General features: G+C 36.2%; 1 protein-coding gene across 1 annotated transcript in view; it reads right to left on the minus strand.

Moving 5' to 3' along the window:
- The window catches only part of LOC126275159 (DNA-directed RNA polymerase I subunit RPA1), a 251192-nt gene that overhangs the window by 132693 nt on the left and 103191 nt on the right, over positions 1-15308 (minus strand). Inside the window, exons 17-19 of the mRNA XM_049977174.1 lie at positions 12313-12485; positions 11949-12234; positions 3730-3858 (exon numbers count right to left, since the gene is read on the minus strand). Of these exons, the coding sequence (XP_049833131.1) occupies positions 3730-3858; positions 11949-12234; positions 12313-12485 (588 nt within the window). The remainder of the gene's footprint in view (positions 1-3729; positions 3859-11948; positions 12235-12312; positions 12486-15308) is intronic.

Genomic DNA, 15308 nt, shown 5'->3' on the forward strand with positions numbered 1-15308 from the left:
GATAAATAGTACAATTCTCAAGGCTGTCAATTCAACTAAGTACCTGGGTGTTAAAATTACGAACAACTTCAGTTGGAAGGACCACATAGATAATATTGTCGGGAAGGCGAGCCAAAGGTTGCGTTTCATTGGCAGGACACTTAGAAGATGCAACAAGTCCACTAAAGAGACAGCTTACACTACACTCGTTCGTCCTCTGTTAGAATATTGCTGCGCGGTGTGGGATCCTTACCAGGTGGGATTGACGGAGGACATCGAGAGGGTGCAAAGAAGGGCAGCTCGTTTTGTATTATCGCGTTATAGAGGAGAGAGTGTGGCAGATATGATACACGAGTTGGGATGGAAGTCATTACAGCATAGACGTTTTTCGTCGCGGCGAGAGCTTTTTACGAAATTTCAGTCACCAACTTTCTCTTCCGAATGCGAAAATATTTTGTTGAGCCCAACCTACATAGGTAGGAATGATCATCAAAATAAAATAAGAGAAATCAGAGCTCGAACAGAAAGGTTTAGGTGTTCGTTTTTCCCGCTCGCTGTTCGGGAGTGGAATAGTAGAGAGATAGTATGATTGTGGTTCGATGAACCCTCTGCCAAGCACTTAAATGTGAATTGCAGAGTAGTCATGTAGATGTAGATGTAGATAAAGAAATAGCATCAAATTTCCGTACAATTTCACTTTTGCCAGCATTCTCAAAAATTTTAGAAAAGTAATGTACAATCGGCTTTATAACCATCTCGAATAACATACTGTCAAAGTCACAGTTCGGATTTCTAAAGGGTTCTGATATTGAGGAGGCTATCTACACTTCCAGTGAAAATGTGCTTAATTCATTAGACAAAAAATTGCAGGCAATTGGTATATTTTGTGATCTGCCGAAGGCATTTGACTGTGTATATCACAATATCCTTTGAAGTAAATTAGAATATTATAGTGTAGCAGGAAATGCTGCAAAATGGTTCAAATCTTATATCTCTGGCAGGAAACAAAGGGTGTTATTAGGAAAGAGACATGTATCAATCTGTCAGGCATCATCCAATTCGGAGCTAATTACATGTTGGGTCCCCACAAGGTCCCATTTTAGGGCCCTTACTTTTTCTTGTGTATATCAATCACCTTTCATCGTAACATTACCAGAAGCCAAGTTCGTTTTGTTTGGTGATGATACAAACATTGCAATAAATAGGTAATTAAGTGTAGTCTTAGAACGGTTAGCTAATAAAATGTTTGTGGACATTAATCACTGGTTCCTAGCCAATTCTTTGCCACTAAACTTTGAAAAAACACACTACATGCAGTTCAGACCTTGTAAGGGGTATTCCACGAGCATATGCCTACAATGACAAACAGATAGAAGAAGTGGACAGTGTTAAATTCTTGGGATTACAGCTTGATAATAAATTCAACTGGGAGCAGCACACCACAGAACTGCTGAAGCGTCTTAACAAATCTCTATTTACAATTAGAATTGTGTCAGACAGGGGGGATATAAAAATTAAAAAAAATGGCATACTATGCTTACTTTCATTCCATAATGTCATATGGGATTATTTTTTGGGGCAATTCATCAAGTTAAGCTAAAGTTTTCCGGGCACAAAAACGTGCAGTAAGCGTTATATGTGGTATGAACTCAAGAACATCTTGCAGGAGCCTGTTTAGAGAACAAGGGATACTAACTACTGCTTCCCAACATATTTATTCCTTAATGAAATTTGTCATTGAAAATATATAACTTTTTCAAACCGACAGCTCAATTCATGGAATCAATACTAGAAATAAGAATAATCTTCACAAGGACTTAAAGTCACTTAGTCTTGTACAAAAAGGTGTGCATTATTCAGGAACACACATTTTCAATAACTTGCCAGCAGCCATAAAAAAAGCTTAACAACCAATGAAATTCAGTTTAAGAGAAGCCTAAAGGATTTATTGGTGGCCAACTCCTTCTACTCCATTGATGAATTTCTCAGTAGAACCAACTGATTTTATGTGTGTGTGTGTGTGTGTGTGTGTGTGTGTGTGTGTGTGTGAGTACAATCTCACTTCTGCACCAGTTCAGTGTAGTAATGTGTTCATTGTAAATAAGTATTTAGTAGTTGTATTACACATTTATTACCTTATAAATAAATAAATACACTTTTTTATTTTAAATTCAGTGCATTAGTATTTGTAAAATGATTCTTTCATATAGCGTTCATTAAAAAATGATGACCATGCCACTTGGGACCTGTGGAATGGTACATTAGCTTATTTGTTTGAGTTGTAAATATTTGTCATGTATGGTTGTTTTTATGACATGTTCTACATCCTAGAGGACCACCTAGCTACAGATCAATTGGAAGAAAAGTAAATCTAATCTAATCTAACAAAAGCCATGTGCTCTGAAATTAAAAAAAATCTGATAACTAATATCTATAAAGCACAAGAAAATATCCATATAGAAAAAAGAATGGAAATAATTATCTTGCCTATTAATGGAATAACATAGACAAAGAAATGTGGATTCCTGTGAGAGAAGTGTTTAACAGTTGTGCAATTATGGTTGAACTGAAAACATATGTCTTACCTAATAAAATCTGTATTATAGATTACAAAATGTAAACTATTAGATATATGATACATTCAAATCTATTTCGATTTTTATTGTACATCATTACTGTGGCGAGTTGTAATCATCATTCGTGTATTACATTTTTGTAACTCAGCCCTTTGCCTTGTCTGTTATATTGAACATTCTAGACATATAAATGTCATAACACTACTTCAACTTGGTAATTGCTTACAGAGGCAATGAATCCTACTTGCACCCATACCTATAAGCTGTAAAATGGTGCCCCTACACTGGATTACTCACAAACTTTTAAGTGCATATCCTCACTTCCAATTTTTTGCTCACCACAAAGGCAATCTCATGCAGTGTAATAGGAATACATTAATGGTATACTATAAGCCATGATACATTGACACTTAAGTGGTGTAATATTCTCCAACTGAATCACAGGCCTTAAGAACATGTTTACCATTCATTATACTATATTTCAGTTTACATCAATATATTAAAAAAAAAAAAAATTGTAGCAGTCTTCTTCTTTCTACTCCTCAATTTATGTACTGTATTTTAATCTTGACTTGTTTTCCTTTTATGTTAGTACCAATAATTCTGTTCATTTTGTCCTCCAAGTGCCTCCGACTCATTTGCTGCTCCTTCCGTCATGAGAGTGATCCTACAATTCAGGTATCGTGACTTTCGTCTATCATATTTACTCTCCTCTAATGGTCTTCAACTTATATTTCTATGTTCTCTGCCTCTAAAACTAAGGCTGGCAACTCTCCCCACATCTTGCATATTCTGGCAGGATGAATATGGTCTTCAGAATGTTTGAGGTTGTATCAGATGTACTGAAAATGGTGCCATCATAGTTTGTTTTTTACAGAATGTCATATGTTTCTACTTATTGAAACTAAGGCATTGTAAGAAAAACCAAACTGATTCAGTTGGTGCAGGTACCAGGTGACAGAACAGTCATTCAATTTTGAACAAATCATTCTACATGCCGATATTCTTGCTAAGCAACCCAAGAATTGGAGACACTCTAGGGTAGTTATTATTTTCTTAAAGCATTATAATACACATTTAAATTTAAGATTTGTTACTTTCTTTAAAGGTTCTTTTAAATGAAAAGGAAGTTTCAACATTATGATATGGAAACATCTGCACATTAACTGGTTACCTGAATCACAGATTTGTCACTGTCTCTGACTGTAAGATCATAATGTACCATAAGTCCTTCCAAGTGTTTAATCACACATCTCTGTAAATACCCACTCCTACTTGTCTTCACAGCAGTGTCAATTAAACCCTGCAAAACAGAAACTGCAATTAACAGACAAAATTTAAAATCAAAAGCAAACTCTAAAAATGTATATTAAAGGTATCCAAGGAAAGAAAAAAATCCTAAAATAGAAAATGCCAAAACAGGAAAAACAGGAATGTGGTTAACGTTCTTGGATACCATGAGCTCCAAACTTCTCCAACTGATCTTTGATGCAGTCCAAGTTGGCAGTGTGTTTTATTTGCACAGCTGACTGGTGCTCATAGTAGGGTATTACTACTTCAACACTATTTGAGCAGTGACCCCATCACATTCTAGTCCAGAGGAGTTGTAGCCAAAACTAGAAAACTGAAATTAAATAAAATATGACTTGGACTGCTTCAAAATTAGTGTTGGAGTTAATTGGAAATGGAGCGCACACTCAAGTTGGTCAAAGGATGCAGAAGAAATTCAACCCTGCCCTTATTGAGTCAAACATCCTAGCAAATGCCTTAAGCAATTTTGGAAAACCTGATTCTGGATGCCATGATGGCGATCCAAATCACCAACTTCCTATATGCAACTCCAATGTCCTACCACTTTATCACCTAGCTAGGTCAAAGAAAGGGCAAGATTTTTACATCCTGTAGGGAGGGAATACCACAGTTAGGGACTAATTCTTCATGACAATCCAGTCTAATGCCTCACTGCTAGCTTCCTTTATGGAGGGGAATTTTCAGAGGATTAAAAGGAGCATTTTAACAAACAGATGAAATTCCTCTGAATAAAAAGTACAATCAAGTAAAACAGAAACTTGCAAACAGAATGAAAGGCTGACAAGTGAAAATGGAACTGAAAACCTATGTAATAAGACAATGGAAGTTGCTATTGTTTCATGTCAGGATGAAGTGAGAGTAGTAGTTGAATTATGCTCCTGTAGACTGTTGCTGTACCAGATTTGGGATTTGAGCAAGAGACTGCTAACATAAATCTTTATGCATTTGATGATGCCGTGTACTGATGTTAAAGTTAATATTGACATCACTGATCTGGTAGTTGATATACATGACAATACACATGATAGTAAAGAACTGGTTCCTGATACAGAGCAAGGAAATAATATCAGTATTCCAGATATGAGGCCGGACCAAAAAACTGCTGCTGTGAATATTAATGCAACTAGTGATATTGATACAGAATGTGTAAAGTTGGTAGATGAGGTTTTTAATGGAATAAATAATAGTGTGAACACGTGTCAGGATGGAGGAGAGTATGAATCAGTAATTAGTGAAATGAAAGTAAATGAGATGCAAGTAGAAGAAACTTAAGTGAGTGTGATTGGAATGACGTGTGCGGATAACAGACAACAGTGTTAAAGAAAAAGATGAAATTGCAGACAAAATTAATTTTAATTCTTCTGACAGTAAAAGTATCTTCAAACAATCCATAACTGAATGTAACAGATTTCACCAAGAGGAACTTCAATAACAGAAAAATATAAAGTTGAACCTAATGTTGACATTGCTGAAGACAAAGAAGATGTAAAGTCATGAACTTGTGAACAACCAATTACTGTCAAATAAAGAATCAAACAGAGCAGCCAAGGAAATGAACAAACTGCTATGAATAGAGCACAAAATCTTCTAGTATAAGGTGAAGTCTCTGACAAAGTTATTACTAATGTTGGTCGGGGGTGGGGTGGGGGGGGGGGTGGGGGGGGCGCAGGGGGGTGTAGTACAAAGAACTGTTGATGTAAACACTGCATATGTAATACTGACATTAATGAAATATTGTCTGATATAGTAACAGAAAATGTTAATTGATGTACAGGCTATGGAGATCAGAAAAATGTTCCTGTAAATAGTGACGCCTTTGAAGGCATGAGAATAGATTGGTCACAAGTGTTGATGAAAGTGTTGGTCAAATTAATGATCTAAAGGTAATACAAGAGGTATTGATGTAGACAGTGATGCAAATAGTGATATTAGTAATGAACTGCTGTCCAATATGATGAAAAGGGATACTGTTGATGGAGATGCAAATACATTTGATCGTGTCGAGACCAAGTGTGATGATGTGGATAGTACTTGTAATGTAAATTATGGTCTTGATAATGAAAACAAGAAACTTTTCATTAAGCTGACAGAAATATATAAAAATGTGGTTTAAGTGTCTAAATATACCTTGAATACAAAGTCAAATGTGGTCTGTAATTTGGTTACTGTGAACATCTAGAACAAATCTCTTAGTGCATTGTGTAATAATAGTTTTCTCTGTAGAGCTTGGGCAGATGTGGTAGATGGACTGCTGGATGAGACAATGTGGAAAAATGGGTAATTTTATGTAAAAAGAGTATTCTGAGTGGTGGAAGGAAAAGGGAAATGAAATGTATGAATCAAGTATGAGAAAGCTGGGAATGAATGATAATTTAACTGTATTTTTCAGGTAAATTATGTAACAAACATAATAACAATACTGGTGACAAATCAGCTGGTTAAAGGAAAAGATGAAACTTCTGTAGTTAACATTGAAGGCAATGCAAAATAAATAGTGGAAGTTAATGTAAATAATGCTGTAGTGATGGTATATGATACTGGTGGAAAGAAAATTTTGGCTAAAGCAAAGTGGCTTTTTATGAAATTGCCAATTGTAGCTACGTTTTAGTTATCAGAAGTGTATTATGAAGTAAATTGTGTGAGCAGGATGAAAAGAGTTTTAGGCATTCATAGTGAACTAAGTGATTGGAAAAGAGTGGTGTTTAATATAAATGTACAAATTGTAATTCGGTGTACATTAGTAATGTTCTTTGCTTGTGTATTTATTGGACGCAAAATGATCAATTCTTTGTGATTATTGGAGGTCGGAGAGAGAACAAATTTATGGTGTTTTGTATTGGTCTGGAAAATGTTTTGAAGTATAAGGGTGAAAGTACACCCAACTTGACATGAGACAGTGGAGCAGGGTGTTAGGTTCTTAGCAAATCCACCAACTGGTGGTGGGAATTCATTACACTTTGATGAACACTACTTGGCGAATAGTGCTTCCCTGAGCTGAATGGTTATATATTTCCTTTCCTAGAATCACTCCATCCTCTGACTATGCTGTTCTTTTTTGTAAGAAGAACAAGGCACTTATCTCCTACTATCCACAGCCTCGATAGGCTGTGCCTGAAAATGAACCTGTAAGGTTTGAAACTAGTTGCCAAATACAAATACTGCAACTGTTGACAGAATCATTAACAAACACTTAAAGTTTACAAAGAAAAGTGTTGTGTGATATTTTGATTTAGCAATGATAAAATTGTGTGTCAATAATAATGAATTTATTTCAGCTCAACAAGAAATTTAGAGTAAGAGGTAACCCACAATATAAGAAAATGCAAATTGACAGAAAATATGAAACTTAATTGGAATATGAAACTTAATGTAATATTTTATAGCTGCAAGATCAAATGGTCTTTAGAGTATGTGAAATTCAACACAGAAAGTCTTTGGTTCAGTTTAAACTGAAATTAAGTCTATATGAAAGTTCATCTTTTCAGGAAGCTTGTAGCAAGCTAGAGCCCTTAAGGCGAAGATAATAGTAAAAAGTAAACAATATTTTCTTTAGCAAATTTAAATGAGAACACGATGTGTCATTAGATTAGATTAGATTAGATTAGATTAATACTTGTTCCATAGATCATGAATACGACACTTCGTAATGATGTGGAACGTGTCATGAAAAAGCGCTTCAGGCATGAGGAAATTTAGATGTTTATTCAAATAAATGTTTGGTCTGTTATGTAATGGAAAGTTATGTTTTGTCAATGATACAGTTTGTTGCTGTTGAGTGACACTTTTAGGGAATAAGCAAAGCTACAGTTTTGATGTCTAATTCATGTAGTGAAGAAGTACATGAAGCAGTAACATATAAAGTAATATAAGAATATATATTGTAATTTTGCAAATACACCAAGTTTGTAAGTAAAGAAGTGGAACAACAGACCCATTGTGATGAGATACAAGAGAGAAGTGTTTCATTGTAATGACACATCTTACTATTATGAGGTACCTTATTGAGAAACTACACAGTGATGCCTTTATGAACAAATGGTGGTGGTACCAACAGGCTTGGGAATATAGTTTGAAAAACCAACTGAAATAATAAATTGTTGAATGACTTATTCTATACACACTGCAGCTAAGTTCATTTGAATGGCATTATATTGTTTCTATTTCAGTATCGTGATTGTTTTTCTGACAAGAATAAAAACTTTGCTGACAAGTCCACTAACCCAATTTACCCCTCACTGTCCACCATTAAAAATGGTGGACTGTAAGGGGTATTACATAAAATCAATTTAGGATATCACATTTGAAAAGAACTTAAGGGTATTATGATTATATTGATTCCTCTATGTTTCTGAACAATGGTGACAAACTTTTATAAATTCTTGAATTATCCAGTCAGCCGGTTATCAATGACTGGCTGTTTAATTCAATGAGGGAGTGATGAGACAGCAGTCTGGAGTCTAATCCATCTGCTACGATTTCTGCTCCCAAGAATAACAAAATTTTCCCCCGTTTCCATTCTATATCTGATGCAGGTACACATCTAATACATCATATGTACAAGAATACATAAAATTGTTATTTATGCAAAATCTCACACAAACACAAATCTCAGTTGTTTACTGTTATGTTCCTGATTACATTAATGAAAATAGTTTTACTGAAAGCATTAGTAATTAAAATACACAAATAATTAAAATTACAACAATGCCACATAAAAAGAAAAAATGTGAGCTAAGAAGCAGCAGGGGCGTTACTGTTGCCAATCATTTGAAAGTAGACATTCTGACTTTCCATGAACATACTGAAAATTATCTGAAAGCAAAATAACTGACATCAAATTTTAGACCCTCTAAACTTCAATCACTCATTTTGTTCCAAGTCATAAAAAATTTAATGAAATATGGTTGTCACACACATAAGTAGAGGAGTTCAGTAACCTCACAGTAATGATGTTTCATGTACTTTTGTGGATTACTAGCCTGAAACATTTTACATAAATGAAACACTAGCAAAGTTTTAGACCATACTGAGTAGAATATAGCCTAAAAGAATTCACATTATGTTCTTACACCTGTAGTTAAATAATCACTCCAAGTCCGAAGTCTGTAGTTCTTGACCAGCCAGAAGACAGATAGCAACTATATGTCAGGCTCTGTAAAAATCTGTGTCCAGTAAAGTTACCACTAACAACTCTGCTGGATCACATGAAAGCTCACAACCTGACATCAACGGGGTGACATTAACATGTTACTAAAGTATGTACCCAGAATTTATACTGTTAACATCTCTGTCTATTTATTTATTTAACTTTATCTGATTATTGCCATCATGGACTCTCCTACATCATACCAGGCTTTCACACATACACTACTCTTTTACAGCATAGTTGCCAAGCAAATAAATAACAGGATTAAAATAATACAAGAGTCAATGTGAATAAATGATACTGACTGTGAACTAATACAATTAAGACTGGAAGTAGTTGTACTACTGCAATTGCTGCCACTAATAGTAGTAGTAGTAGTAGTAGTAGTAGTAGTAGTAGTAATAGCAATAATGATACTGGCAGTTATAAAAAGAATTTATAGATGGACAAAACAGATGTTCTCTCATATAGCCAGCTCAGGGGAAAGGAAATTTAAAGAAACTGCATCTGCTAAGAATACTGGGAAATAAAGAAAATCTGGTTGGAAAGAAGGAGTACAAGTGTAATATGTACATACAGGAAGAATGGTAATCCGTACTGTTGTTTTAGTAGACATGTCTTCACTACCTCCTGAAGCTAGAGATATAACTCAATTCTCTAATATAATTCAGGAGGTTACTCCAGTGTTGGTTTCTTGCTACTCAGAAAGAGTTTGAGAAGCTGGCTGAATGATGGAGAGAGACAGAAAGGATTTAGCTCTGTTGTTCAGACAGCAGTGTCACGATCGAGAAAGGGATGAGGGACATTGTTCATTGCTTAGACAGTACAGAAGACACTAGATCGCGTGTTCTCTGCACTTGTCTGCTTGCAGCCAGGATAGCAGTGCATATGATGGTGAAAAATGAGCAGTGTGTCGAACACCACAGATGAAAAAAAAAACACATGTATTCAAAACCAGTTCCAAGCACAGTGTTCCTGAGAAAGGTCTTGCGGGATAATATCACTGTAATCAATAATTGGAGGTACAAGTGTTTGTGTAAGTTCCCTTTTCAGGTCAAGAGAGAACAGCTTTTTATGTCTTTGTAGGACATGGAGGAATGCTGAAGCCTTCTTGCAACAATGCTGTTATGTGCAATTAAGATTTTCATCTGTCATTGCTTCTACACTCTCTGTTGAGGAAGACAAACTGATATCTGTCCCATTAGCATTAAAGAAGGTACAGATTCCTGGTATTTTGTGCTAATGAGCACCAAATGATCAAGACTACTATCTGAGTTTTGGATTGGTTGAGCTTTAATCCTATATCCTGTGTCCATTTTGACAGTGGATCACACATCATTTATGTCAAGATCTCTCTGTCTGACTGCAATGTTTGATTAATATCAGTATGCTGGTTTATGTGAAAGGCAGAATATTGCTGGTATGATGCTCACAATTTTGTGTTGGTTAAGGTGAAATTCTGCACCTTCCTACAATTAGTAAGTGAAATAAATGTATCTCTAAAGAACATAGAACTGTGTATTATCTTGGTATCTTAAAAACTCAGGCAAACTACTAAATATTAAGTTCAAAATACCAGTAATGTACAAATGTTAATCACATGATGGTGTTGCAAACTTCTCTTGACAATACTTTGATCTGGTCTGTGGGCACTGATTCAATCTTTTCTGCCATCACATATTCCGCCACCGTGAACTTTAACCAGATCAGTGACTTGCTTAGTAATCAGGTGAATCTCCCATCTTACAGGATTACAAAGGAGCAGGTACACTTCCATGTATCTGTATATTCAGTCAACTGTCAAATTGGGGGATAAACCTTCTATAAACCTCATTTCACGTCCACTTGAGTCTCTTCTACCCTAGATTAGTTCTCAGTATATTATTTCAGTTCAACAATATATGAAACTTCTCAAGATTCTTCAAATCAAATGCAATAAAACAACAGGTAAGGGGAACACTGCAGCTTCAACTTCATTTTTAACTCTGGATAAAGAAAGAAATCAAAGAGAGCTAAGTTGGATCAATACGGGGATGAGGAAGAATTCTTTTTTACCAAAAACTGCTGCACAATGAAAGCTGTATGCGGTCTCGCATTGCCATGATGTAGGATCCAGTCATTCCTGTGCCACTTCTCTGGCTTTTTCCATCTCAAATCCTTCCTCACCCACTTTAGATCAATAGATGTCATAGATGATTTACATAAGATCTTTCATAATAATATTACAAACACAAGCAAACATCAGAATGGAAAACTGCCCACCAACAAACATATCCACTTAGGTCCAAGCTGCTAGGCATACTGATATGCACAAAACATGTATTATGGTGCTTCTAGTGATGTTTGGTTACACTACCATTTGTAAGCATAGTTCACCCAAGTTTGGAGAACTTTTGGGCTGCACCTCGAATGTCAACCTAGGAAAGGAAAACAAATGTTGGGGTATACCTACATAATGGAGCATATCCTAAAAGGGAGGACACTTTCTTTATTTTTAAACTGACTGTACCTAAAAGAGCATACTAATACGTAAAACAAGGACTACACAATGCATACATAGCATTCCGAGCAGTCCATCAGGCATAGTGACAAATCTGAATTTCTGTTTTTGTGGGCATCTCTTTAGTAGCTGTGCTATTTAAATATTTATCACCAAATTAAACAAAGACATTCTGCCTATTTTTCAACTTTTCACATTTCGAATAAAAATCATGCACAGATCAGCATAGCTACAGTTCGTTCCAGAATGTTATACGGGTAAGTAACAACTAACAGCATAACTGGAATAGTTTGACGAGAACAACAATGTTACCAACAAGGACACAAACTACAGAGACTTCAAAAACATAAGTGAATGACCTTCGGAAAGACTGTAGCATTCATCACTGCTATTTAACAAAATTAATGCCAACACATAGGACAAATGTAATTTTTACCTCTCTGCCAGCCATGCAATGGAAGAAAAATTCCTGTGGCTGTATGCCTGTCATGAATCGGCCGTCTATGAAACCTCCAGCACGTGGACTCATATCAAATGGCAGGAAACTCGGAAGTGACTTTCCTGACACCATTAATGGCGGACGCTTTCCTTCCAATTCTATCTGTCCCAGAAGACATGAAATTTGCATAGTATTTACTGTGGATCCTTTGGCACCTGACTGCACCATTAACTGCAAGTTATTCATGGGAAACTTCTGAAGCAAACCTGATGGAAGACATGCTCTGGAAATAAACATCAGTATCAAATATGTTTTATAAAGGCGTACATAAGCACACACTCATTCAGTATTATAAATATACCCGTTGATGTTGTTTGTGAAGTTATCCAACTGACGTTTATAAGCTCTGTCAATAAGTGTTCTCCATTTAGCATTTCGATCTCCATAAACTTTAAGAAGCTTTTCTTTCACCTCTTCTTTGTCTGGCTCTTCATCCGTAATGTTAAGTGCTGCTGCTACAGCTTTTAAACCAACCTGCAATTGAGATTAATTTGAAACAAAGAAATCCAGTAATAGAAATAGCAGTAGTCTGATACAAACTGATTTAAAAGTTTCACGCATATAAATTATTTAATCCATTATGACCCATTTGATTTAACTGCAACTACAACTGATCCATCAATTAATTACTTTCAAGTCTGCTAAACTGCACCCTACTGACAACAGAGGACCACTCCCTGTTGGAACCCCATTTTAATCTGGGTCAGATGCCTCCTGTACAGTCCGCTGAGTCTGGAACATGCAGATCTGCACAGTAGTGAAGGAAATCTAAACATATGTGCATCTTGCCATATGCTGCTTAAGGGGACACAGTCGCGAACAGGCTCAAATTTTAGTTTTAATCTATGCTCCAATTATTTGGCTACAAAATGCTGTTTGTTTTGTACAAATCTGATTATTAGATTCGGAGTTATTAATTTGTTTGTGAAGCATGGTAACTAGTGCCACGTCCATTTTTTGCTGTGTCTTGCGCAGGAGTCAGCATTGACTACAGTATAACAATCATTTATGTTCCACGGATATAAGTACTCTTTATCTGGGTTGCAAGAGAGAATTGTATTTCTGATGTTTGCCAGCCTGTATGCATTGTTGACTATCGTTTGTCAGTTTCTTCATCCTAGTCGTTTACGTTTTGGTGATACAAATGTAATAATTTTGTGAAACGTTATAACACAATGGGTAGAATAAGGAAGTTTGGATATAAGCCTAAGTTTCGTGGAAATAAATATGTAAAAATAAACCGCAAAACTGCTAGTTTTGAACAGAAGGCAGAAAATAATATTGTAAGTGAAGTCAGTGCGAGTGTCAGTGCTTCAAGCAAGAAGCTTCTAGGTGCTGCCGGTTTTCCAAGTGCCTCTCAAATGCATGACAATGCAATATGTGGTGTGAACAGTGTTTCTGTTGTTACTGACACAAACATTCTGATCTCCATGAGGTTATTACATGAACTTATCGAAAAACACACAAATTGTAAAAACTGTGGTGGAAACGTTACTTTGCAAGAAGATGTGGTGAAAACCAAGGGAATAGTTTGTAATTTAGTTTTGACATGTTTGGAACGTAGCTGTACTGCCTATACAATGTCATCCCGCGTAACAAGAAGCAGGTTGTATGAAAACAATATAAGATTAGTGTGTGCACTTAGATCTACTGGAAAAGGGCGAAGTGCAGGTGCTGTTCTTTGTGCAGTGATGAACATTCCTCCACCTCCAAGAAAGTTTGATGTTTACAACAAGACTATTGGTGCATTATAGCTGAGATAAATGAATCTACAATGTTGAAAGCAGCCAAAGAAGCAGTTCAGTTGAATGATATGAAATCTGACCCAAGGCAAATTTCTGCTGGTTTTGATGGCAGTTGGCAGAAACGTGGGCATACATCCCTAAATGGCATTGTGTCAGCAACTTCTTTTGATACTGGGAAGGTTCTGGATATTGAAATTATTACTAAGTTCTGTGACATCTGTAGCAAAACTACACTATACGACATGAGTGCAAAAAACGACTATGATGGTTTAAGTGGAGGCATGGAAGTGGCTGGTGTTGCTAACATTTTCAAAATGTCTGTGCAGTCAAGAGGTATCCTCTATACAGACTATCTTTGGGACGGGGACAGTAAGGCTTATCAGAAAGTGGTAGAAGATAAACCTTATGGGCCTAGAGTCAAAATTAATAAACTGGAATGTATAGGACATAGACAGGAAAGAATGGGATCACGACTTCTAAAGGTATGTAAGGAAAAAAAGTTAGGTGGTAAATGGGGCCTAACAAAGGCTGAAATAGACAGGATCCAGACTTATTATGGTATGGCCATTACAAATAACTGCAACAATGTACAAGCAATGAGGAGAGCCATCTGGGCTATATTCTTTCATAAAATTTCAACAGATTAAGAACCACAACATAACCTTTGCCCATGGGGACCTGACAGCTGGTGAAAATTCAGCAACCCAGCTACATCTTCCACCTATAAGCACAATCATTCAATTCCAGAAAAAATCCTGCTACCTGTGAAACCCATTTTCAGAGACCTTAGCCAACAAGAGCTCTTGAAAAAGTGTCTCCATGGAAAACTCAAAACCCAAATGAAAGTTTGAATTCTGTAATTTGGACAAAGTTACCAAAAACTGTTTTCGTTAGAAAAGAAACACTAAAATTTTGTGTTCATGATGCAGTGATGTGCTTCAATGCTGGTATATCAACGAAGAGTGATGAATTAAGACTCTTGGAAACAAAGGATGGTATCAATACTGAAAGGGGACTGAAAACGATTGACATGCACCGTATCCGTTAAGCAGATATTTCTGCAGGAAATGCTACCAAGGAGACCAGGATAGCCAGAAGATCAAAGAAAAGAAGGTAAAGATCAAGAAGCTGAGCCACAGTTGTTGTTGTTGTTGTTGTTGTTGTTGTGGTCTTCAGTCCTGAGACTGGTTTGATGCAGCTCTCCATGCTACCCTATCCTGTGCAAGCTTCATCATCTCCCAGTACTTACTGCAACCCACATCCTTCTGAATCTGCTTAGTGTATTCATCTCTTGGTCTACCTCTATGATTTTTACCCTCCACACTGCCCTCCAATGCTAAATTTGTGATCCCTTGATGCCTCAGCACATGTCCTACCAACTGATCCCTTCTTCTAGTCAGGTTGGGCCACAAACTTCTCTTCTCCCCAATCCTATTCAATACCTCCTCATTAGTTACGTGATCTACCCACCTAATCTTCAACTCTTCTCCCCAATCCTATTCAATACCTCCTCATTAGTTACGTGATCTACCCACCTAATCTTCAACATTCT

Source organism: Schistocerca gregaria, chromosome 1 (genome assembly GCF_023897955.1).
Source record: "Schistocerca gregaria isolate iqSchGreg1 chromosome 1, iqSchGreg1.2, whole genome shotgun sequence".
NCBI classification, from domain to species: Eukaryota; Metazoa; Arthropoda; class Insecta; order Orthoptera; family Acrididae; genus Schistocerca; species Schistocerca gregaria.